A 25,355-nucleotide genomic window follows, 5' to 3' on the forward strand; every position below is an offset into this window, starting at 1 on the left:
AAAATACTAATAAAATAATACATTGGCGTGTGCAGGGAAAGCTGGGCTCGAATAAGGACGATGATGGAGATGTTCCCGATAATACAGATAACATAAGTCAGCAAAACCAGAATAAAAAGAAACTTCTCATGTTGTTGGAAGTCGGAAAATGCCAATAGAATAAATTCTTCCACTTCCGTTTCATTAATATCATCCATTTTTGATAATTATGAGTCCTGTAAGAGAAAAATAAGTGGCCACCATTATATTGTCATATTCATTCAATGCAGGTATCATAAAGTTGGTTATTTATATATATATATAACTACCAAAAGTAGTTTTTTTTCTAAATAATAATAATTCATGTAGTATGTAAGTATGTTGGTCCGTCAACAAGAGACCTAACCTGTTGGGGAAAAAAAGGGATTTATAGGTTAGAACATTTTACCTCTTCTCTTATTTATACAGGACTTCTTCTTATCATATTGTCCTCTTAGTCGCTAAAAAATTTTTTTTAGGTATAATATAGGAATTTTGTTGTTTAAAGGCGTAGCTATGAGTTCCTTCTTGAATATATAAACCAGTTAAGTATCTTTTTTTAGTTTTTTTTTTCTTAATGGGTAGAATTTTACATCAATCACAATAATAGTGATAAAAAAGCAAATACATTATGAATGAATGTGGTTCTCATGACACTAACTTATATATTAAAATATACAGGTTTAGATAATGATGGCTCTGCCAGAATCTACCATTGATCTTCACTTCCAAATAGGTGTTCTCCAAAACTGAATATCTCCAATTAATGCAGAATGACAAACAAAAAGCATAAGATATGCATAATGTTCTAACAGGGACAGTTCCCTTTTAATTACAACAAAAATGTTCATTATCAATATGGCCAGTAAGTTTGCATAGCTTCTAACTTGCAAATTTTTTTTTTCTTCGTGAACCAGTCTGCTAAAAAAAAGCAACAATAAAATATTAAAGTTAAATAAATTGTTTTGTACTTTGTTGTCCATAGATAAGCAAAAATAATGCAGATTTGAAATAAAAGTGTTTCAGAGATTCAACCAGAAGATGCTTATATACTCTCTGGTTATTATGTGTAGACATTATGGAGAAATGTTCTATATTATTTAAATAATTTAATTTCACATGAGAATTAATAGCAAAAAATAATGAGTTCCTTTGTGGTGTATGCTTAAAACAGACTTCTTTGGACAATTATTAATGTGCCAGTTCTATAATAAGGAAAATGGATATAGCCGTATCGGTTCAAGAGAAGAAATGGGGTTAGTTGGTGGTTTTGACGAAAAGACCTTTGAGATTCCTGAAGGTTGTCACTCGTTGACCCAACAAAGATTCCAGTTCAACTTCTATAGCGCTGTATAAGACAACGTGTAGTTGGTTGACTCTATGCTGGTCTCCTATGCTCGATGTCTGTCCTCAGTTTTCATTTGTTCTCCAAGTTTTCCCCTAAAACCCATTTTAGGCTTAAAGGTTAATGTGAAGATCCAAATCAACTATTTTTTGTTAGAAATGCAATTTAAGCTATTTACAGTAGTCAATAACATTGTAAAAATCCCCCATTAGTCGATTTACTGTATTGAAAGTAAATTAATGATATTGAATTGGATTATTATTATTATTACGTTATTTAAGATAATATGGAAGGAGTATAATGTAATCCTTTCATATAAAAAATAGCATCAGTGTTATGTGATGTCATCTAACCAGTTAACTTGTTGGAATCATATAAATAAATTACAATTTGAAATAAAATCTAAATAAGTAATAAATACTTAAATAAATTAAATACATAAAAAATAAAACAATGCCAACTGTTTTACCCAAGTATAATGGATTTCCAATAGTATTTATAATATGGAAAAGTAGTATTTTTTTGTATCTCAATCACAACAAATGGCACCTGTTTATGACATCACCTTGACTTGTCTGGTTCTTGTGTGACCACCTGAGTGTGTGAGCCTGTGTCTGTGAGACTGCCTTAGTCTGTGTGTGGGTGGGTGTGACTACCTGAGTCTGTGTGTGTGACTGCCTGAATGTGTGTGTTACTACCTGTGTGTGTTACTGCCTGAGTCTGTGTGTGTATGTTACTACCTGAATGTGTGTGCATGTGTGTGTGTTGCTGCATGTATGTGTGTTGCTGCATGTATGTGTGTTGCTGCATGTGTGTGTGTGAGACTGCCTGAGAGTGTGTGAGACTGCCTGAGTCTGTGTGTGTATGTTACTACCTGAATGTGTGTGCATGTGTGTGTGTTGCTGCATGTGTGTGTGTGTTACTGCCTGAGTGTGTGTGAGACTGCCTGAGTGTGTGTGAGACTGCCTGAGTGTGTGTGAGACTGCCTGAGAGTGTGTGAGACTGCCTGAGTCTGTGTGTGTATGTTACTACCTGAATGTGTGTGCATGTGTGTGTGTTGCTGCATGTATGTGTGTTGCTGCATGTATGTGTGTTGCTGCATGTGTGTGTGTGTTACTGCCTGAGTGTGTGTTACTGCCTGAGTGTATGTGAGACTGCCTGAGTCTGCCTGAGAGTGTGTGAGACTGCCTGAGTCTGTGTGTGTGTACTAGACTGCCTGAGTCTGTGTGTGTGTGACTGCCTGAATCTGTGTTTGTGTGACTGCCTGAATCTGTGTTTGTGTGACTGCCTGAGTGTGTGTGCTTGTGTGACTGCCTGAGTCTGTGTGTGTGTGTGTGTGTGTGACTGCCTGTGTCTGTGTGTGTGTGACTGCCTATGTCTGTTTGTATGTGAGACTGCCTGAGTCTGTGTGTGTGTGTTACTGCCTGAGTGTGTGTGCTAGACTGCCTGAATCTGTATGTGTGTGTGTGACTGCCTGAGTATGTGTGTGACTAGAGCTATGTCCCCCTTACATTTCTCTGTTTGCACTGTTTTTTATTGATTCTATTGACTGTTGCTTGTTGAAGTGCTACAATGTGAGTGGACCCACTAGCTGTGCAAGTATTATCTCTTTTTTGATGACTTATGAAACTGGTTAATTGTTTTCTTACAGTGACCATATTTTTTGGATATGGTGAGAGTGTTGATGAACATACAGTGAAGACTTAATGTAAGAGAAAAATTTGTTTTTACATTTGTGTTAATTTCTGTTAATGACATCTTAAATGTACTTGTTCTTGTGTGTGTGTGTGTGTGTGTGTGTGCGCATCCAATGTGTGGATTACTTGCTTGAATGAATTGTGAGAATGCATTAATGAATATGTAAAAATGATGTGTGTGAATGAGTGAGAGAATGAATAATTGTGTGAATTAATTGTGTAAATGAATAAGTAACTGTATAAGTGTTTTGTGTCTATCATAGATGTATAAGTGATTTGGGGAAAGGCAAAGATGGCACAAGCAAGGGGTTTGATCTTTGGAAGTATTTTAAGTAAGGTAATGTCAATTTACTAATCTTGTTAGTTTTTCACTGTGAAAGGTCTGAACTGGTTACTGTATTCAATATCCAATGCTAAGAGTCAGCAAAGAACATTTGACGGCTCAGCAGCTTTGTAAAAGTTGAAGATTCTCCTCTTTCTTTAACTTGAAGGATCAGCAGCTCCTTTTCCAATCCCAACTCTAGATCACCGTCAAAGACTAGTTGAAGATTCAGCAGCTGCCTTTCCAATTCCTAGCCAAGGTTCACAGCTAAGATTATTGTGAGTATGCCGTTCCCATTTATATTAGTCTTTTTATATTTGACAAATAGACTAATAGTAACAGTATTAGCATTACAGGCAATAGTAATTATTTGAAAATGTTCATTTTTAGACTCTGCATCAATAACGAAGCAAAAGCAGCTTCTCTTCTTGATGATAGCGACTTATACATTTTGGATTTATGTAATGACTGGCTATATTTTTCATACCGTGACAACGTGTCCAACCTGGAAGAAGTGCATGAAGGGAGAATCAAAGTCTAGAGTTTCTTCAAGTGAAGACACAAATAAGAGAAAATGTGTTGATATATTGTGTGTGCGCAGTCTCATGTTTATGACAACACTGGCCACTGGTGTTGTTATATCTTTTAGAAATTATAAACCAATTTTGATATTCCATTCAAATATTTTTTACCTATGTACTGATATTCAAGTGAAATACGTAGGTGAAGTATTGATGTAAGGATGTTCAAGTGACTCAACTGAGTGGTGCAAATGAAATATATATAGGAATCCCAATCGTGAGTATACCATTTATCTTAGACTAATTTATTTATATTTGATATTTAGTAATAGTATTAGCAGAACAGTCAATAGTAATTGTTTTAAAATGTACATTTTTCAGACTCAATAATGAAGAAACAGCAGCTTCTACTCAAGCTTCAAAAGATTGGCTATCTCAAATGAAGATCCCACTGAACATGGATACCAAGAGATGATGGAAAATCCACTTCTAACAATGAACAAAGAATAGATGAAGATTCAGCAACTTCTTTTTTAAGTAAGGTAATTTCCATCTAAGTTTTTATTTTTTAGTAAGAAAGCTCGGAAGTGGTTACTAAAAAATTTGAACCCCACCACTGTAGGTGACCCATTAAGTTAGAGTTATTTATGTAGCGCCAACCAATTCCAAAACTTTGACTCATGTTAAAACATAGTGGTACAGGAGAAGAAAATGGCTCTGCTCTTGCGAGTTTATAGTCTATATGAGGGAGAGAACAGACCATAGGAGAGGACTGCTTAGGTGCGGATAAGTTGATTGTAGCAAGGGCAATACGGAGAACTGTGTGTTGATCTTGGCCATAGCTGATGGCTTCCGTAGGATGCTGGGAGGATGCTGGTTGAGGGTATTAGGCATATTTTCCTCTCAATAGGTAGGTTTTTGTTGAGCGTTCAAAAAAAAATTAGAAGGAAAGAGTCTGAAGGGACAGGGTAGGGAATCCCAGACCACACAAGAAAGCTCTGGTACTGTTAACGTAAATTGGAAGAATGAAGATTTGATAAAATGGAATTAGCTGGTGAATCAATCTTTGGCGTTTTCATAAATGTTGCAAGCCGACCTAACAAATAAACCTTTCACCTTTCCTTTATTTATACTTACATTTCTCAATGGTAGAAAATATTATTTTACGGCATGTTTTGTGCTTCTGAATTTATTTTTTATTGTTAATTTCTCCTCTATATTGGAACATAATGCCTCACAGAGTTTGAGTTCTCAATAATCCGTTTTAATTACAGCCTCTAAAGGTTCAATCAAGTGTGAGTTTCTCAGTGTGTTAGATTACTCCGTAACACGATCGCTAGGCTAGAAAGGAACTTTTTCAGTAATATTATATTGAGATGTTTTATGGTTTAAATAAGACAGATGCAGGTGGGAGACCTAAAACACAAAGAATCGTACCCTGGGAAGTTGTTGGAGATTCTAGCATGAAAAAAGAAAAACAAAAGAGAAAAGTAGGTTGAAGAGACCTGTTATAAGAATGTAAAAGTTAGGACAATATGGAGAAATATATATGAGGTCATATATATCTGGGTCAATTAAACAGGAAATTTCATGGGAAAAAAAGCAAACTACAATATTGCCCATTCCAAATATTTTCACAAAATATAATAATTTATTGAGAGCAGAAACATAAATTAAAGTAGTAATTTTTTTTTTTATTTATGCTTTTATAGCAGTACAAAATAACAAAACAACACAAAAAGACAAGATTACCAAGTTTATCAATTTCTTAACATGTATTCTTATTTACTTTTTGGATTCTCTTTATCTTTGCAATGATGGATGGAATAATTTAATATTCAATTAGCAAAGCACTGTCTCACGTTTATATATTTCACTGTTTTCTTTACAGGAATGCATGTTTATAAATCTTAAGGCTACCCCGAATCTCAGGCAAGGTCGGTTTGAGGCTTACAGAAAGACAAAAAAGGCAGACTTGATGGGCCCATTGAAGCATAGGAACATAAAATTGGCCAGCAGATAAGCCCCATTTGGTTCCATCTATAATGCCCGCGTTTTTCTGCTTCAAAGACTCAAACCTTAATCAGTCGTTGGTCTCGTCTTAGATTCAGCTGTGTCAGCTTTTATTACTTCTTCAATAGGTAGAATGTGATGTCATATTCTTTGTTTTTGTTTAAAAACACATGGAGAACTGTATGCCAGCAAAGAGAGAATATAGTCCACATCCTTGAGATCTTTAACATTATTTTACTGGCTTTACAAGCTGTGCAGATATTTTCCTGAGGGCTCCTTTCACATCTCTGTTTCTCAATGTATAAATAAATGGGTTTATCACTGGGGTGACCACGGTGTACATAAGAGCAAGGAATCGTTCATGCTGGTTGCCGTTGGGTCTTACGTATACGATGATAGCTGTGCCATAAAATAGACTGGCTACAATAATATGGGAAGAGCAGGTAGAGAAAGCTTTTTGTTTGCCCGCATCACTCTTTATCTTTGTGACCATGATTATTATGTGGACGTAAAATCCCAGAATTAAAATGAATGGGACGACGACATCGAAGACAGCGGTTGAACTTGTAGAAAGAACACTGAGGGCAGGATTGGAACAAGCCAGTTTCTGCAACGGGCCCCAATCACAAAAAAAATGGTTGAGTTTATTCCGACTACAGAAGTCCAATTGGGCGGTGATGACTGTTGGGTATAAGACAACTAGAAAACCAATCAGCCATGGAATAGATGCCAATACCGTACAAAAAACATGGCTCATGATAGATGAATATTGCAAAGGTTTGTTAATAGCCAAGTGTCGATCAAAAACCATGACGGCAAGGAGGTAACATTCGGCAACCCCCAAGACGTTGAATATATACAACTGAGCAAAACACCCATGAAACGTTATAATCCTGTTAGCTGTTATGAGGTTTGCAAGGAGTTTTGGAACCGTGGTAGAGACAAACATTATTTCTAAAAAAGCAAATATACTTATAAAGAAATACATTGGAGTGTGGAGTGAAAGATCAACCCTCACTAAAATAATGATAGCCGTGTTACCGAAGACACATATGATGTATGTTAGGAGAACAACAAAAAACAGTAGGGTCTGTAATTGTTGGAAGTCGGAGAAGGCCAGTAGAACAAAGTCCTTCACTTGAGTCTTGTTGATTACTTCCATTGTGTATATATAAAAAAATCTGTAAGGAAAACATAACGTTCTTTTTTACCGATTGGTTTATAATAGTCATCTTAATATCAACTTCAGTCGGCCAGTTCATCAAACTCCATGATCAACTAAACAAATCAGTTTAGTCATATGATGGGCTAAAAATCTTTAAAAGAAATCTCTTCATTTCACTTTTTTTATATATTAATGTCTGGCATAGTATGTGACGGCTTTTTGAACACTAAGGTACCAACCATAATTTGACAAATTTGACAACTTACATACAAATACAAACTCTGGGCAGAATAGATTTAAGAAAATGTGTTAGATTTGGTTCAAACATTACTTGTCTATGGATGATCACCAGCTCTCCTACATATATTGGCAACATACTTAATAAATCTAGTTCTTAACATGATTATATAATTGTTTATTTTTGCAACTAAGCGCTTATTTAATTATTTTAAAGATCTTTAAAAATTTAATTTATTTTAAAATGTATTCTTTAAAATTTAATATATATATATGTATATATGTGCGTATATATGTATATATAACATATATTTAACCTTTTTAATGAATTTATTTATAAAATAGTATTTATTAAAGCATTTATTAAATTTCTTTAAAGAGACATTTATTTTATGCATGTGTATATATATATATATATATATATTTAATTGGGAAAATAATTCAACACTATGTTTCACTTACTTGAAAAATCCAAATTTATAAAATAGAAGGCTCCCTCTAGCAACTAAGTGAAGGGTCTTAGGATGTTTCCATTAGTTATAGAACAAACAAATAAGAATAATTATTTTGCCCAATAAAGGTCCTGTCATAAGCACATGCTTGAATATCTGTAACCTCAATGAAATTAACCATATATATATATATATACCGTATTTGAGAAAAAAAAGTCACGTGGGAAAAATTAAGATTATTCAAGTACATATTTTTTTCTGTTGGGTACACAGATTCATTAAGAACCAAGCCTAACAAGGCCCTTAGTGAGTTAGTATATGCTCTTAGGAATATAAGATTGAGAATTGTATAGATCAGGACTCATAACTAAACTACTTAGTAACATAGAAATATACAATTTGTGGATAAAAGCCATTTGGCCCATATTGCCTGCTCGTTTTTGCGCTTGCTAAAAGTCTTTACCGTTTCTTAGCCTTGTTTATGTTCAGCTTAGCCTTGTAGGGATTCAATGTATGCTTAAAAATATTGTCCCATGCTATTTAATCTTAGTAGGCTTTACCTTTTTATTCTTTTGAAGTCTTTTAAGTTTTATGGCAACAGCCTATCAATTCCTACTATTGCATCACGTACCAAGTGTTCCTATTAAAAATATAAAATAGATAAGATTTCACATGGGTTTGGATATTCATTAATGCTAGGGATGATGTTTTAATGGAAGGTTTTGTTATAAAATTTAGCAGGATAGGCGGAAGTTGTAGGTGATATTTAATAGACTTGGGAACCAGGGGGCTCTTCGTGTTCGTCTTCGTGCTTGTCTTCGGCAAAAAAAAAACTTCGTATTCCGCGAATATTCGCCTGGTCCTGTCTTCTCTTCGGGCGAATATTCGCGGACATTCTTCGTGTTCGGGTTTTCTTCGTTTTCCCCGGTTAAGGGGTTAAAACGGGGTTAAAGCTGCTCTGGCGCCAGGAGTTTAAATGTCCGTATGAGCAACTCTATTGGTCGTCAGCAGGGGGCTCGTCTGCCATTGGTTGATGGCCGTCGCTCGTTCAGACTGTTAAACTCCTGGTGCCGTAATTGTCCGGCAGATCCCGCTGGTCTCCCTGTTCTATCATTTATTAACTGATAGAACAGGGAAACCAGTGGGATCTGCCGGGTAAGTTGCAGCATTGGGAGCGACTCTGTTGGTCGCTCGTACAGACTTTTAGGGTCCTGGTGCTGTAACTTACCCAGCACATCCCACTGGTCTCCCTGTTCTATCAGTTAAATGTCCATACGAACGACCAATAAAGTCGTTCGTACGGACATTTAACTGATAGAACAGGGAGACCAGTGGGATGTGCCGGGTAAGTTGCAGCATTGGGGTTTTAAAAGTCTGCACGAGCCACTCTGTTGGTCGCTCGTGCAGACTTTTAAAACCCCAATGCTGCAACTTACCCGGCACATCCCACTGGTCTCCCTCCCTGTTCAATTAATTAAATGTCCGTACGAGCGAACAATAAAGTCGCTCGTATGGACATGTAACTAATGGAACAGGGAGGGAGACCAGTGGCATCGGCAGGGTAAGTTGCAGCATTGAGGTTTTAAAACCCCAATGCTGCAACTTGCCCTGCAGATGCCACTGGTCTTTAACTAATTGAACAGGGAGGGAGACCAGTGGCATCTGCAGGGTAAGTTGCAGCATTGGGGTTTTAAAACCCCAATGCTGCAACTTACCCGACACATCCCACTGGTCTCCCTCCCTGTTTAATTAATTAAATGTCCTTACGAGCGAACAGTAAAGTAGCTCGTACGGACATTTAACTAATTGAACAGGAAGGGAGACCAGTGGCATCGGCAGGGTAAGTTGCAGCATTGGGGTTTTAAAACCCCAATGCTGCAACTTGCCCTGCAGATGCCACTGGTCTTTAACTAATTGAACAGGGAGGGAGACCAGTGGCATCTGCAGGGTAAGTTGCAGCATTGGGGTTTTAAAACCCCAATGCTGCAACTTACCCGACACATCCCACTGGTCTCCCTCCTTGTTCAATTAATTAAATGTCCGTACGAGCGAACAATAAAGTCGCTCGTACGGACATTTAACTAATTGAACAGGGAGGGAGATCAGTGGCATCGGCAGGGTAAGTTGCAGCATTGGGGTTTTAAAACCTCAATGCTGCAACTTACCCGGCAGATCCCACTGGTCTCTCTCCCTGTTCAATTAGTTAGGGGTTAACTTTATTTTTTAAAGGGTTAAGGGGCCGTGCAAGTGAGCCTATTGGTCGCTTGCACGGCCCTGTAACCTATGGATTTCCGCTCCCGTTAACCCCTTCGATGCTGTGTTAGATAACGCAGCATCGAAGGGGTTAACGGGAGCGGAAATCCATAGGTTCGCTGGCAGGGGTTACAAAGACCGTGCGAGTGAGCCTATTGGTCACCTGCAGGGTCTTCCTCTGGCATCAACCAATTGGTTGATGCCAGAGGAGGTCCCTGTAGGCGACCAATAAGCTCATTCGCACTGCCCTGTAACCCGTGACGGCGAACCTGCGGATTTCCACTTCCGGGAACTGCCGCGAAGACAAGGTAAGTTAGAAGAGGGGGGGAGAATGGTAGACGAAGACGAAGACAATCACGAAGATCTTCGTGGCGTGTGTCTTCGTCTTCGCCTATGTTTTACCGCCGCCGTCTTCTCTTCGGCGTGTCTTCGGAACGAACACGAAAACGCACTCTTCGTGTTCGTTTCCATGTTCGCCCGAAGACGAATGCACAAGTCTAATATTTAATAATGTGTTATGAGTATCTACAGTGTAAATGGTTATTCATCTTGACTTGAAATGTCTTTCTGTATTTGTATGGGATAGGACATGAAAAAAATGTGGTAGCATAGTGATTTTTGGCCCGTTGGCAGAAAAGAGTAATAGGTGTTCACTAGTCATTTGTAACCTTCTGCCATCTCATGGTCTTTAGAGGTGTCTTCAGTAAGGTATCCTGGCCTAGGAGGACTAGGCCAAGGGCAACAGGTTCCAGGGTTGGCAAGGTTTCCCTGCCATGAAACCCAAGGGCAATCAGCTGTGCCGCTGCTCAATAGACTAGTTACAATACACTCACTGGCCACTTTATTAGGTCCACACACTCTACCTGTCAAAACATACTTTCCATTGGAGTATTACATAAAGGAACTTTAATTCAATTTCTACATGTATCAAGGACAGCTTTACATTTTTAATGAATACGAACATTTTCTGTGATTTGTTTACATTGCTTGTATTACTTTTAAAGCTTTCTTAAATGGTACTTGAATAGCTGGCACTTAGGAAAATGTCACGGTAATATAATTGATACAGAAGTATTTGGAGAACTCAGGTAGAACATGATTTTAGATACTAAATTCCAGGTGAACGCATGGTATAGAGGCTTGATTGTAAAGTGTAGGCTAGCCATTGGGTAACCGATCCAGGGTCGAGCTAAACTCTGGTCTGCTTCTCCCAGCTTGTACATGATCAAAGCCGTATTCATCATGTCTTTGCAAACAACATTATTGGCCCAATGGTGGAAGACGTGAAGACAATTTAACTGGCTGAATGTCTTTTTTTCTGAGCTCTGAGGAACAAGGTGTTGAACTCAATCCGAACATGAGCCAAGATCAGTTGCTTGTCTCAATTATAAGTTTCAAATCATAAGAGCAAATGAAGAATAAAACCAATTCAGTTTTTAATTACTATTTCAGAGCTTGTTTTAGAAGCCTTCTAATTGTTTTTAAGAAGGCATCCTTCACATCCCTGTTTCTCAGAGTATATATGAAAGGGTTAAGCAATGGTGTGACAACAGTGTATATGAGAGCAAGGAATTTATCATACTGGCTGCCTTTAGGTCTCACGTACACAATAAATGCTGTCCCGAAGAATAGACTGGCCACAATGAGATGTGAGGAGCAAGTGGAGAAGGCTTTCTTCTTACCATCAGAACTCTTAATCTTCAACACAGTTATTATAATACGGATGTAGAAGCCCATTATTATACTGAAGGGGATAATAATGGCGAATATGGCTGCAGAGCTTGTCACCACATTGCTGACAAAGGCATCAGAGCAAGCCAAGTTCTGGAGAGGAGCCAAGTCACAAAAAAAATGGTTGACTTCATTGGGGCCACAAAACTCCATGCGGCCCGTGAAGAAAGTGACAATGAAAGATAGAAACAAACCAATTGTCCATGGGAAAATAGCCAACTGTACACAAAATGAGTGGGTCATAATAGATGAATAATGTAGAGGTTTATGGATAGCTAAGTATCGATCGAAGACCATAATGGTAAGGATGAAACATTCTGTTTCTCCCAAGGCATTGAATGAATACAACTGAACAAAACATCCGATAAAAGATATTCTTTTGTTTTGTGTGATCAAGTTCTCTAAGAGTCTTGGAATTGTAACAGAAATAAACATGATTTCTAGAACAGCAAATGTAGTAATAAAAATATACATTGGCTTGTGCAGTGAAGGTTCTAGCCTTACAAGGATGACGGTAAGGGCATTACCCATGATACATATTATATAGGTCAACAGAGTTATACTGAATAGTAAAATCTGAAAATGATCAGTATCTGAAAATGCTAGTAGGATGAATTCTGTAATCATTGTCCTGTTGACATGTTCCATTTTGCATACCAGGAGTATCTGAAAAGAAAAAAATAAATAAAGAATAAATAAATAAAAAAAGTAGAAAAAAGTGAAAGGAGAAAAGGAGAAGGATAAAATGAGAAAGGAAAAACACTACTGCAACAATGGATGAAACTAAATTAAGAACAGTCGTCAATCAACATGGCAAATCCATGTTTTCCTAGTATAAGGGGGGGGGCTGTGGATCACCATGAAACAGGGGGCAATAAAGGTACAATTATACTAAATGGACCAGCTTCCAAATTGAGCTCAATAGTATTTTTAAGGATATGCTATTTAGCACACTATTGAAATCGCCAAAGAATACCTGAATTTACTTTAAAAAATAATATAGTATTCATACATTTAATGAAATATTTTTCACAAACATGCAACAAAATGTTACAATATATATGTAATTTTAATTTCTTATTAATGGTAATTTTAGATGAATGAAGAAATTTTACCTAGCCTTACCCTTAAAGCATTGGGAAAATTCGTTATTGCAATAAAGTAATACAATGAGGAATAAACTGATCAATCAATGCTCTTGCCTTAGGCCAATCTTTCAAGAACGTAGAAGAGAAATCCTTGGCACAGAGGAAGTAACTGGCTTTTATAAAGATGTTCCTGCTATTTGATCCAATGGGACTTGAGTCTAACGGAATATAATAAGGCCCTTAGTGGATGTATGTTTAACACTATCTCTACAGAGCACATCTTAAACCCATTTTGGTTCCCTAAATGTAACACGTCATCAGAAACTGGGCCGCACTGGCCATTGGGCAAATGACTAAAGGGCCGGAACCCTATAGCCCTTTAGTCATTGACCTTAAAGTGTCAGATTACATTTTAATCCCAAAACCTCTTCCATAAATAATGATTTAATCATGTAAAATGTTGTGACGTTCATGATTTCAACCATGAATATTTGTCATGTGACACAAAAGCAGGCACTGATAACTTGTTGCCATAGAAACTGGAAAGTCTTCTCAAATGTTTCCACAGCTTTTATGTGCCTAAAGCTTCGGCTGCTTTTTTTTTAGTTTTTGATAAACTGGTTTTGTTTAGTTTTTATGGTAATTTATTTGGTAATACATGTGACCGAGTTTATGTTGAAATTGCTGGAAAGTCGCAGAAGACCGTTGGGGATGCTGCCTAGAGTAGTAATCCCCTCTAAGCAGTGTTCCCTCTAAGCTGTGCGCTTGTGCACATAGCTTTTTTAGAGAGCGCACACGTCCAAAAATTGTGCGCACAATAGTTTTTCCCAAAAAAAGAAAAAATAATAATTTTCTGCGCACGCCAACTAAGAAGAATTAGATGGAACATTGCCTCTAAGGCCCTCTTCCAATTCTTACCATGAAAACCAACATAATAAATCTTCCAGCCACTGCGATCATGGGTGATTGTCTTCATACCTGTATTTGGCAAACTAATTTACCTTCTGGAGAAGGAAGTGTCACCGAACTGTGACATGGAACAAAAAATTAAGCATTTCCCTCAATGTTTCAGGTGTCCAAGTCATGAAACCTGTGTTGGGAATGATGGGGTCAATAGTGGATGGGGCTGGAGATGGGACCACTCGTCCACCAAACCATAAAAGCTATCTTGCGTCACAGAATGTTGATTAGTTTATATTTCCAAAAATAATAAGAAAGGAACTTTTGGTTTATTTAGATTCCCACAAACAATAATAATAAGACCACATTTGACACATACTAAAAGGTCACTAACAAATATTTTTTTCAAAATGAATTTCTGTTTTTATTTAAATTCACAAAACATTCTCCAGTTTGTATCTCATAACCTATGGCATTATTTTTAATGCGATATATACACAATGGCGATATTTTACAATGGCATAGAACAACTTCATTGTTTTCCATCCTATGCTACCAGGTATATTCTTCATAAGGAACCCCATGCACATACCTTGAGAAGAACCTTTTGAGATGGGTCTCAAGTGACATTTAAGAAAAGTTGACCCTACATTAGTCTTTATCTTTATGTTCTGCCATTTTTGCCCATGACTCACCCACAAAACTTTTTATTCTTAAAAAATATAGTTTTTAGGACATCAAAGTTCCAGTAACGTTTGTGCCATGGAGTCTATGGTAGCTTTATCTACACCGTGTTATTATACTCATAATCTTCCATTTTAATTTATAAGCGCTGTTTATTCTTTCAGTGTGTTTGTTAGGACATGAAGACGCCAGTAGTAAGTCTTTTAGGTGAATTTTTCAAATTTCAGTCCTTCAATGATCTTGATTTTTTAAGAGCGACCATTACAGTCTTGTTTCTTAGTGTATAAATGAAAGGGTTTAGCAGTGGAGTGAAAACTGTGTACATAAGGGCAAGGAATTTATCATATTTGCTTCCCTTTGGCCTCACGTACACAATAATGGCTGTGCCGAAGAACATGCTGGCTACTAAAAGATGGGAAGAACAGGTAGAGAAAGCTTTCTGTTTTCCGCCAAAGCTTTTAATCTTCGAGATGGTAGTAATAATATGAATGTAAAATCCCATAATGGTAAAGAATGGTATGACAGTGGCAAAAATCGCCGCTGTGCTTGTTACTACATTACTGATGAAGGGGTCGGAACATGCCAAATTCTGTAGTGGGGCCAAGTCGCAGAAGAAATGGTTGATCGTGTTGGGACCACAGAACTCCAACCTAGCGGTGAAGACTGTTGGAAAGAAAGCTATGACCAGCCCAATAACCCAGGGTAAAATCGCCAGCTTAGTATAAAATGTTTTGCTCATAATAACCATATAATGTAAAGGATTGTTAATAGCTAAGTCCCTGTCAAAGCTCATGACTGCGAGAAGGTAACATTCTGTTACTCCCAAGGCATTGAAGGCATAGAGTTGTCCAAAGCACCCGGTTATCGAGATCCGGTTGTCAGCTGCAATGAGGTTGGCTAAGAGTTTTGGAACGGTTACAGAAACAAATATAATCTCTAAAGCAGAAAACGTGCCAATGAAAAAATACATTGGGGTCTTCAGTGAAGGCTTAATGCTAACGAGGGCAAGAATCACTATGTTCCCCATTACACATAAAACATATGCCATAAGAATAACTATAAATAATAACATCTCTAGCTCCTGAATGTTGGAAAAGGCCACCAGAATAAATTCCTTAACTCCGGTCTTGTTCACGTCATCTATTACATATGAAAAATAAACCTGTAAGAGACATATTAATTATATGAAGCATGTTAAAGGACATGGACGAGAATTATATTGTGCCAATAACATACACTTTTGTATCTCTTGGTGTATTGGTGAGAATTTACCCCTACAAAGAACCACCTTTTTGAAAAACATGTAATATTGTGAGATGAGCATTACAGAAATTATAATTCCAGTTTGACAGCTACTTAAACATCAAGGGCACAAACTTAAGTGATTGCAAAAAAATTGTTTGTATTGCAAATATGTTATTTAATTAGTAATTCATTACAAATGGCAATTGCAGATTGAATCAGCAAATATATATTTTAAAAAAATTCCATTAGTTTAAGGCTTAATTACTGCATGTAATATACTTAATACTCTTTATGAAACATTTTCAAAGTTCCATTCTGGTGGCTATACATGATATTTAAAAAAAGAACGATTAAGATTTAAATTTAGGGGCAACAGTCACTATTTAGGACCCAAATCCTCTTTCCTCCCCTGGTGTCCTATTTTTTCTTTTATTTAAATATAAAGTAAAGAAGTCATATTAAAATACATAAGGAAAAATTGATGAAATTTATCTTTTTCTATGTTCCTAGGTTATTATTAATATTATTATTATTATTATTTCTTGTTTAAATCATGGCTTATAGCTTTTAATATTATATGTACAGTTCCCAGCATTATTTCCAAGAAAAATACTTGACATAAAATCAATATTTGCAAATGTATCAATAACCTATATATTAATGATTAAAATATTCTTGGTGTTATGTACAATGCATGGTATTCATTCACCCCACTTACTAGCGATATGTTCTCCATGTTGCAGTTCAGCGTAAGAAGGCAAGAATTTCTAAAGAATCTTTTCTTATATATGAATGGTTCACTGTCTTTTATGCGACACAACTCCATTTTAATTAGAAGAGTCTTGGTCTGTGCTTTACAAGTGGGAATCTTTCCCTAAGATACTTTGTCAGTTGAGAATAAGAATTATTGTGAAATCTTTTAATTGTCTATAAGAAAACTGTTCTTGATAGTGGTCTACAAAATCAACTATAGCCTATGAATCCCTATTTTGTGCTAAATATTATCTAATAAATGAATGCTATTATTATTATTAACAACATTCATTTATGATAGGTATCTTTTGATGCTCTACGAAAACCTCCTGTTTGTGGCAAAATTGTTTCAAAATTTTCAGTTTAACTATTTTCATAAAGTTGTCGGTAAATGTAGACTAAACAAAATATGATAGATACTATGGCGCTAATATTTCTCAGATGTAATTTTCTAGACTAGACCATTTCACTTATAGTTTTGTTTTTGTTTCCTACCCTGGCAGTGGCAAATAAAGCTGTTTTATATAATCGTCTTACCTTAGTTATCCTGGGTCTCATAAACTCGTAAAAATAAGACTGTAAAAGCTAAATATTTTATTCTCCATCTCTGGTATATGATTTATTTGTATCATGCACTATTTGGGATGACATCATAATGTTTTATCTTTCTACCTTTTTTTGTAAACTTTAATAAAATAAAAAAAATAAAAATACACGCAGGAAGTTCTATTACATTATACTCTCTCCCCTTATTATCTTTCTGTACGCAGTTGCACAAGATGCAGGCCTATAGACAGCCTGGATATTGCCAAACACTGCTTTAATCCCAATATTCAAGGGTCAATATAGACTAAGGGTTGTTGGGACAATAGAAGACCCTGATATATTTATAAAAGACCCATAAAAGAAGCCAGCTGGATAAACAAGAGGATATCCAGGTGGACTTTACAACCTGAGAAACTCCAACCAAGGGGGTCACACAATGCAGTTGTTTGCACATAAATATCCGGCAGAAACCGGGACTGTTTGCAATTTCAGCAAGGGACAAAGTCTGAACGCTCAACAAATTATTACATTCGTGGAATCGGCAAGATGGAAATTATATGAATAGAGATTGATTCCATGCATTATACCTCCGATGATGTGCACTGATACGGAGGAGTACTTCAGTGTGATAGGAATCAATCTCCTTTAATTATCCTATCTGTTATATATATATATATATACCGTATTTGCTCGATTATAAGACAAGTTTTTTTTCAGAGCAAATACAGTGCAGTACGGTACATTGCTATGTAGAACCGTTTAATGTGCTTGTATTGCCCAAAACACACCATTGTCTCAACAATACAGTACATGAGAGATTGCAGTAGAATCTAATACATACTGTGGGGTTAATAATAATAATAATGTGGGGTTATGGGGTGATCCATGACAAACTAAATGTACTGCCCCAACTGGTTCCACCATTCAGACACCTTGTTGAAATGACAGTAATCCTCGGTACATAGAGGTCTTGTACAGACATAAAGGCCTTGTTTATTTCATAAACTGTCAATAATTAAGGAAGATGACATAAACCACATCACCACCATGCCTGGGAGTCTCCAGGGTAGGAGAGCAGCGTTTAGTTACAAATAAAAGTCCTGCTCAATTTCCACCTTCTCCTGCTTACTCTCCACCCATTCACTACCCCCTTTAAAGTTAAACTCTGGGTAGTCCAGTCCCTATGCACACTGCATTCACCATGCATTGTAAAGGGAAGCATTTCCCTTTTTGAGGGACATCCCTAATTCGGACCTTCCCATCTCTTTTCTATCTTGCCTGTTTTCTGAGACTTGGAATTTTGCCATCTGTTGTAATGTGCGAATTCTAGCGTGTGGGCAAGTTCAGTTATATGCTACCAATAAATAAGTTGTCAAAAAGAGTTACTCTTTGTCTATTTGAAATAGTGGGATGTATGCAATAAAACATCCTAGCTTGCTTGCATGTTGTCTTATGAGATGTGTTTGCCCTTATTTATCTTTCTTTTCTTTGTGTATCAGGTGTATTGATATTTTAGAACTCTCTGAGCAGGAAGACCTGATGAAGTTTCATTATCACACTTTGAAGCTGTACTGCGCAGTTTGTGCGTTAGGCAATAATCGTGTAGCCCATGCCTTGTGTAGCCATGTGGATCAGTCCCAGCTACTCTACACCATTGATAACCAATACCTTCCTGGCTTGCTACGCGTTGGCTTCTACGACCTTCTTATTAGCATCTATCTGGAGTCCGCCAAGGAGGGGAAGCTTATAATGAATAATTAATTTATTATTCCTATCACTGATGACACTCGGCAGATCCGACTCTTTCCTGATGAGTCCAAGAGACATGGCCTGCCAGGGGTGGGGTGCAGTACTTGTTTGAAATCTGACCTGCATTTTACAGTACCCTGCTTTATACTAACTGGTGAAGAGAGGCAGCAGCATGGCCCTGAGATTCCGGTGGACATTCTGAAGTTGAAAGCCATTGGAATGCTAACAGAAGCTGTGCAGAGTAGTGGTGACCACATCCGAGACCCTGTGGGGGGCAAGGTAGAATTCCAGTTTGTGCCCGTGCTAAAGCTGATTGCCACATTGCTCATTATGGGAGTCTTTGAGGATGAAGATGTTAGGCAGATCCTGCTGCTGATCGACCCAAATGTTTTTGGTGACCCGAAGATATTGAAGAGAGATATGAGAAGGAAGAAGATGCAGAAAAGGCAGTGGAAGCTGGGGAAAAGGCTACAAGAGATGCAAAGGCACCTCCAAAAAGTTTGCTACAGACACGACTCCCAGAGTCTGTCAAGCTCCAGGTAACTTGCCTTTAAAATATTGATGACTTCTTTGTTATGTGTTTTCAATGTGACCCCCTAGGTGTATCAGTAGAACAATGTAAAGCGTCTATTGTCCAACTTATTGCCTAAGTTCATTAAAGCCTTTATATATGCGGTCATTCCTTACATAAGTCACAACTGCCTTTAAAACTGCCCCTGCCTTTTTAACTGCACCGTCAGGTTCTCCAACCATCGCCACCTCTGGGTTCCCCAGTTAGTCCCACTCAGTCAGAGCCGTAGCTAGCTATTTTTTGCGCCTGAGGCAAGAATAGAAAATTGTGCCCCCCCAGCTATTTTTTTTACAGAGGGTATTTTATTTACACTGCCCTTACACACCGTCTTTACACACACCTGCCCATAAACACACATACACTGCCCTTACACACACCTGCCCATACACGTTGCCTTTACACACACACCTGCCCATTAACATGCATATACACACATACACTGCATTTAGACACACCTGCCCTTACACACGCATCAACACATACACTGCCTTTACACACACCTCCACATACACACTGCCTTTACACACATCTGTCCATAAACACGCATATACACATAAACTGCCTTTACACTTACCTGCCTGTCACGACCGCTAACACGATAGCGCACACCGCAGGAGTTATTCTGCCCGGAACCCAATCACCAAAGGAAACCCTTAGTGACAGGGAGCTGGGACTTAGATGATCCCAACAGTGAGGAGGCCAGGCGTAAGCGGATAATAATAGGAATGAGTTGGGTGCAAGGGTATGAACAGCTGATGCAGATGACAGGAGCCAATACAGCAACGCTTGGAAATAACGGACAGGATGGTCAGAAAAGCCGGGTCACAACACGAAGGAGGGAAGTCCTACAAACCAGGTCAGCAACGGAGCGGGTAGTCAAACAAGCCGGGTTAGCAACGGAGCGGGAAGTCCAACAATCCGGGTCAGCAACGGAGCGGGTAGTCCAACAAGCCGGGTCAGCAACGGAGCAGGTAGTCCAACAAGCCGGGTCAGCAACGGAGCGGGATACGGTACAAAATCGGCAGGCAAAGGATGGTCACGCAGGCAAAGGGTCAAAAATCCGGAGATACGAAAAGCACAAACGTCAGGAATCAAACTGCAACAAAGACCACAACAGGGTACCAGACAAAGCATATCCGGGGTATTTAAAACCGGCGCCAAAATTACAGGCTCCGCCTCCCAGCCTGTGACCCAGTAGCACTGGAGGATCTCCCAGAACCCCGCCTCTGAAACAGACTGGCCGCTCCCCCCTCAGAACAAGCAGGAGGAATAGCAGCGGACCGAGCGCGGGTAAGTACCAGATGCTGGGAGTCACTGCTTCGTCGGGCAGTACCATGCCCGGCAGAAGCGAGACTCCCAGCTCCGGACCACCGTCCCCGATGCCGGTGGTCGAACTCCCGACCACCCGCATCGGAGGGTTTAACAGGATCTCCTGGAAGCGGGATCTTCTGCATGCGCGCGTGTCCGGCAACGAAGGGGTGACTGTGACATTACCCCTCTCTCGAGGGCCGGCCACAGGCCGATCAATCCTGGGTTTATTAGGGAATTTGGAATAGAATTTACGAAGCAAGGCAGGAGCATGAAGATCCCTATGAGAAACCCAGGACCTCTCCTCCAGACCATAATCTTTCGAATGGACCAGGTAATGAATAGAGTTACAGATTCTTTTAGCATCGAGAATAGATTGGACCTCATATTCTTCTTGAGAGTCCACCAATATAGCACGAGGACGAGGGGTATACTTAGCGAACTTATAACAAACAAGAGGTTTAAGGAGAGAAACATGAAACGTACGAGGAACCCTGAGAGACGGATGGAGAAGCAATTGGTAAGTAACCGGATTTATCTTGCGAACGATACGAAACGGACCAATGTATCTAGGAGCCAACTTCATGGAAGGCACTTTGAGCTTGAAATTCTTGGTTGACAACCAGACTCTATCGCCCACCGAATACGAAGGAGCTAGACGATGATGACGATTAGCCTGGAGTCTATAAACATCGGCGGCTTTGGACAGGGCCAAATGTACAGATTTCCACAAGGAGGGCAATTGCCTGACATAATGGTCAATTGCTGGGACGGGAGAAGTGTTAAAAGAATCAGGCAACACCGCAGGGTGAAAACCATAAGTACAAAAGAACGGGGAAACTTTGGAGGCTTCATGAACAGAATTATTCCTGGCAAACTCAGCCCAGGGTAAAAGTTGGGACCAATCATCCTGATGATCCCCTACAAACAGTCTAAGAAATTGCTCAAGAGATTGGTTGGTTCTCTCAGAAATACCATTGGATTGAGGGTGGTATGCAGAGGAAAAGGCCAAAGCTATATTTAAGGATTTACAAAAGGTCCTCCAAAACAAGGCTGTAAATTGAACCCCCTATCAGATACAATTTGCTGAGGAACCCCATGAAGACGAACGATCTCCCTGATAAAAATAGGTACCAGGTCAGGGGCAGAAGGTAGCTTAGAGAGCGGCACAAAATGAGACATTTTGGAGAAACGATCAACGACAACGAAAATGACGGTATTGCCTGCGGACGGAGGTAACTCTACAATAAAATCCATCGCCAAGTGAGACCATGGACGCGACGGAACAGCTAATGGAAGCAGGAGACCCATAGGCCTAGAATGGGAACCCTTGGCCGTAGCACAAGGAATACAAGCGGCGACAAATTGCTTACAATCTTTATCTACTGTAGGCCACCAAAATTTCCTCCGAATAATCTCCTTGGTACGCCGAGCACAAGGATGACCTGAAGGTAGGGACGCATGGGCCCAACGTAACACCTCTTCCCTATACGCCTCGGGCACGAATAAGGTGTCGACAGGCCACTTGCTGTGAACTGGGACCCTAGATTGTACCTTAAGAAGACGGGTAAGTAGTGTAGACGTCAAGTGGGTAGTAACAGAAGCAATGATTTGAGAAGGAGCCAAAATGGGTTCAGGAGGGGTAGCAGTGTTAGTGACAGTATCAAATTGTCTAGACAGAGCGTCAGCTTTAATATTCTTAGAACCAGGTCGATAAGAAATAACAAACTGGAACCTGGAGAGAAAAAGTGACCATCTAGCTTGCCGAGGGTTGAGACGTTTGGCCCTGCTTAAATATTCTAAATTTTTGTGATCTGTCAATATAGTAATAGGATTCCTGGCCCCCTCGAGGAGATGTCTCCACTCCTGAAGGGCCATAATGATACCCAAAAGCTCACGATTCCCTACGTCATAATTTGATTCTGCCAGAGAGAATTTCTTGGAAAAAAAAGCACAGGGATGAAGTTTATCACAAAATTCCCTTCTTTGGGACAATACTGCTCCGACCCCTATTTCAGAGGCATCTACTTCAATCACAAATGGCTTAGAAACATCAGGATGTCTTAAAACGGGAGCAGAGGCGAAAGCAAGTTTTAACTGAGAAAATGCACTAACCGCTTCTTCTGACCAATTGCGACAATCAGCTCCCTTCTTGGTCATGCAAGTGAGGGGTGCAACAATCTTAGAAAAATTATGAATGAATTTTCTGTAGTAGTTGGCAAACCCCAAAAATCTCTGGATGGGCTTAAGGGCCTGAGGTTGAGGCCAGTCAGAGATCGCAGATAGTTTCTGTGGGTCCATCTCGAAACCAGAGGCCGATATAACGTAACCCAAAAACGACACTTTAGGAACTTCAAATACAAATTTCTCTAATTTAGCATACAGAAGATTCTGACGAAGGCATTGGAGCACAATGCGGACATGTCTACGATGTGAGGACAAATCGGAAGAGTGGATCGATATGTCGTCTAAATAGACTATGACGAATTGCAAGGAGATGTCTCTGAAAATATCGTTAATAAATTCTTGAAAGACCGCAGGCGCGTTACAAAGTGCGAACGGCATTACAGTGTATTCATAATGCCCCATGTGGGTGTTAAACGCAGTCTTCCATTCGTCCCCCTCACGTATACAAATGAGATTATAGGCCCCTCTGAGATCTAATTTAGTGAAGACGATAGAACCCCGAAGTCTGTCAAACAATTCAGGGATGAGAGGTAACGGATACTTATTCTTTATTGTGATTTGATTCAGTCTGCGATAGTCAATACATGGTCTTAAACCACCATCCTTTTTGGTTAAAAAGAAAAAACCCGCCCCTGCAGGAGAGGTAGATTTCCTAATAAAACCTTTCATTAGGTTCTCTTTAATGTAGTCCTCCAATGCACGAGACTCCGGCAAAGATAAAGGGTAAGTACGTCCCCTAGGAGGAATGGTGCCTCGAAGAAGCTCAATGGGACAGTCGTAGGAACGATGAGGAGGTAGAACCTCCGCTTGTTTCTTATCAAACACGTCCGTATAGGAGTGGTATACGGTACGAAGGTACGAAGGAGGAGGAAATCGTAGAAACAGACGCATCTTTAATCGTGATGTTGGAGAGGCATGAATTAACACAATTAGGACCCCAAGCCAGGATATCACCAGTCTGCCAGCCAATTGACGGACAATGAGTACGAAGCCAGGGCAAACCCAACACTACTGGACATCTGGGAGAAGAAATAACATGAAAACGCATCGATTCTTGATGTAGTAATCCCACGGAGAACAAAAGGGGACAGGTCTGCTGAGTAATACACGAAGGGTGTAGAGGTCTACCATCAATAGCCGTAACAGCGATAGGAGGGAATACTTGTAGAAGCAGAATCTGATGCAGATGAAAAAAGTTTTGATCAATGAAGGAGCCGGCAGCCCCCGAATCAATCATGGCCGAGGTAGAAATTTTCTTTTTATTCCATTCCAAGGAAACAGGAACTAGCAAACAGTCTTTAGAAGGAGCTGAACAAACCTCACCCAGACAAGGCTCCTCTACTTGAACTGGGTGCGGAAGTTTTCCGGTCTCTTAGGACAGTTACGAACAAAGTGACCCTTTAATCCACAGTACAAACAGAGTCCCTCAGTTCTGCGGCGGAAATTTTCAGCAGCCGTCAGTTTAGTGGCTCCCAGTTGCATAGGTTCTTCAGTAGCTGAACTCACAGTATTAGGGCTTGAGAGGGAATCAGCAGGCGGAGAGCGATAGAAGACACGTTCAACTCTTTTGGCTTTCTGAGATTGTCGTTCCCTGATCCTGTTGTCCAATTTAAGAGCTAAGGACACAAAATCTTCAAGGTCACTAGGTTGGTCTCTGGTAGACAGTTCATCTTTTAATCTTTCAGACAGCGCTCATGCGATGTCAGACATCATGACTAAATCGTAATGTAAGCCACTGTAATGTAATGCAACGTAATCTACCACTAGATGCCAGCATCACACAGCAGGAGAAAGCCAATGGCTTCCTATCAGATGTTTGTATGTAATATTTTAGGCGATAGGCAGACCTGGTAGATTAGCAATGGCTGGGAAGATGCAATTTTACCCTGCACAAGTAGAGGCAATCGTGTACTGGTCGTGTCATATTCATAGTGCGAAGCAAAACTGATCTGCCTGGGATTAGATTTCATCTCCAACAAACCTTTTCACACTTGGAGCTCACTCATTAAAAGGCTAATACTATAAAACTCAGTATGCTCATTGGAACTGTTTAAAAGTAAACAAATGGAATATCCTATAACTGGCCACTGGTTTCTTCCTTCCACCTTTAAAATATGTATTTTACGGCCAGCACACTCATTCAAATGGAACTGCTGCCATTAAAATCTTTCAGTATAGCGACATTACGTTGGTGCTTTTTTTATTTGTCATGCAGTGTAATTGCTTAGGAGATATTTAAACATTTTGCTTATGGTATATAGTTTTACCTGAACTAAATAGTATAAAGGCTATAAGTGTCCCATTAGTAGTCTTACCAGTCTGTTGAAGGTACTTTGATGAAGTCTTTATGCATTCCTTTCAATGTAGGTCACTAAAAGTAAATGTAACTTCTAGTAGATCAAGTTCAACCTTTGGTTATCGTTTCCAGACAGAAACAGTATCATGTAAACAATTACATTTACAATTGCTTCCCTTCTTGCAGCCACATTGAAGGAGCTCATATCGCAGACCATGGTGCGTTGGGCTCAGGAAGACCACATCCAGGAGCCTGAACTTATTATGTGCGTATT

The 25,355-nt window shown here is 39.1% G+C and overlaps 1 protein-coding gene and 1 pseudogene across 1 annotated transcript; one reads left to right on the forward strand and one right to left on the reverse strand.

Moving 5' to 3' along the window:
* Positions 1 to 14,649: 14,649 nt before the first annotated feature.
* LOC149284733 (olfactory receptor 10AG1-like) lies at positions 14,650 to 16,407 on the reverse strand. The gene is made up of 2 exons (XM_089496351.1): positions 16,390 to 16,407; positions 14,650 to 15,588 (listed from the first exon to the last, which is right to left on the reverse strand). Exons 1-2 carry the CDS (start codon positions 16,405 to 16,407, stop codon positions 14,650 to 14,652), a joined length of 957 nt encoding a protein of 318 aa, XP_089352477.1.
* On the forward strand, positions 16,406 to 19,262 carry LOC149284734 (ryanodine receptor 3-like; annotated as a pseudogene).
* Positions 19,263 to 25,355: the final 6,093 nt, after the last annotated feature.

The sequence above is a fragment of the Sceloporus occidentalis genome, unplaced genomic scaffold (assembly GCF_023333645.1).
Source record: "Sceloporus occidentalis isolate IW3139 unplaced genomic scaffold, rSceOcc1.0.p SCAF_89, whole genome shotgun sequence".
Taxonomy (NCBI): domain Eukaryota; kingdom Metazoa; phylum Chordata; class Lepidosauria; order Squamata; family Phrynosomatidae; genus Sceloporus; species Sceloporus occidentalis.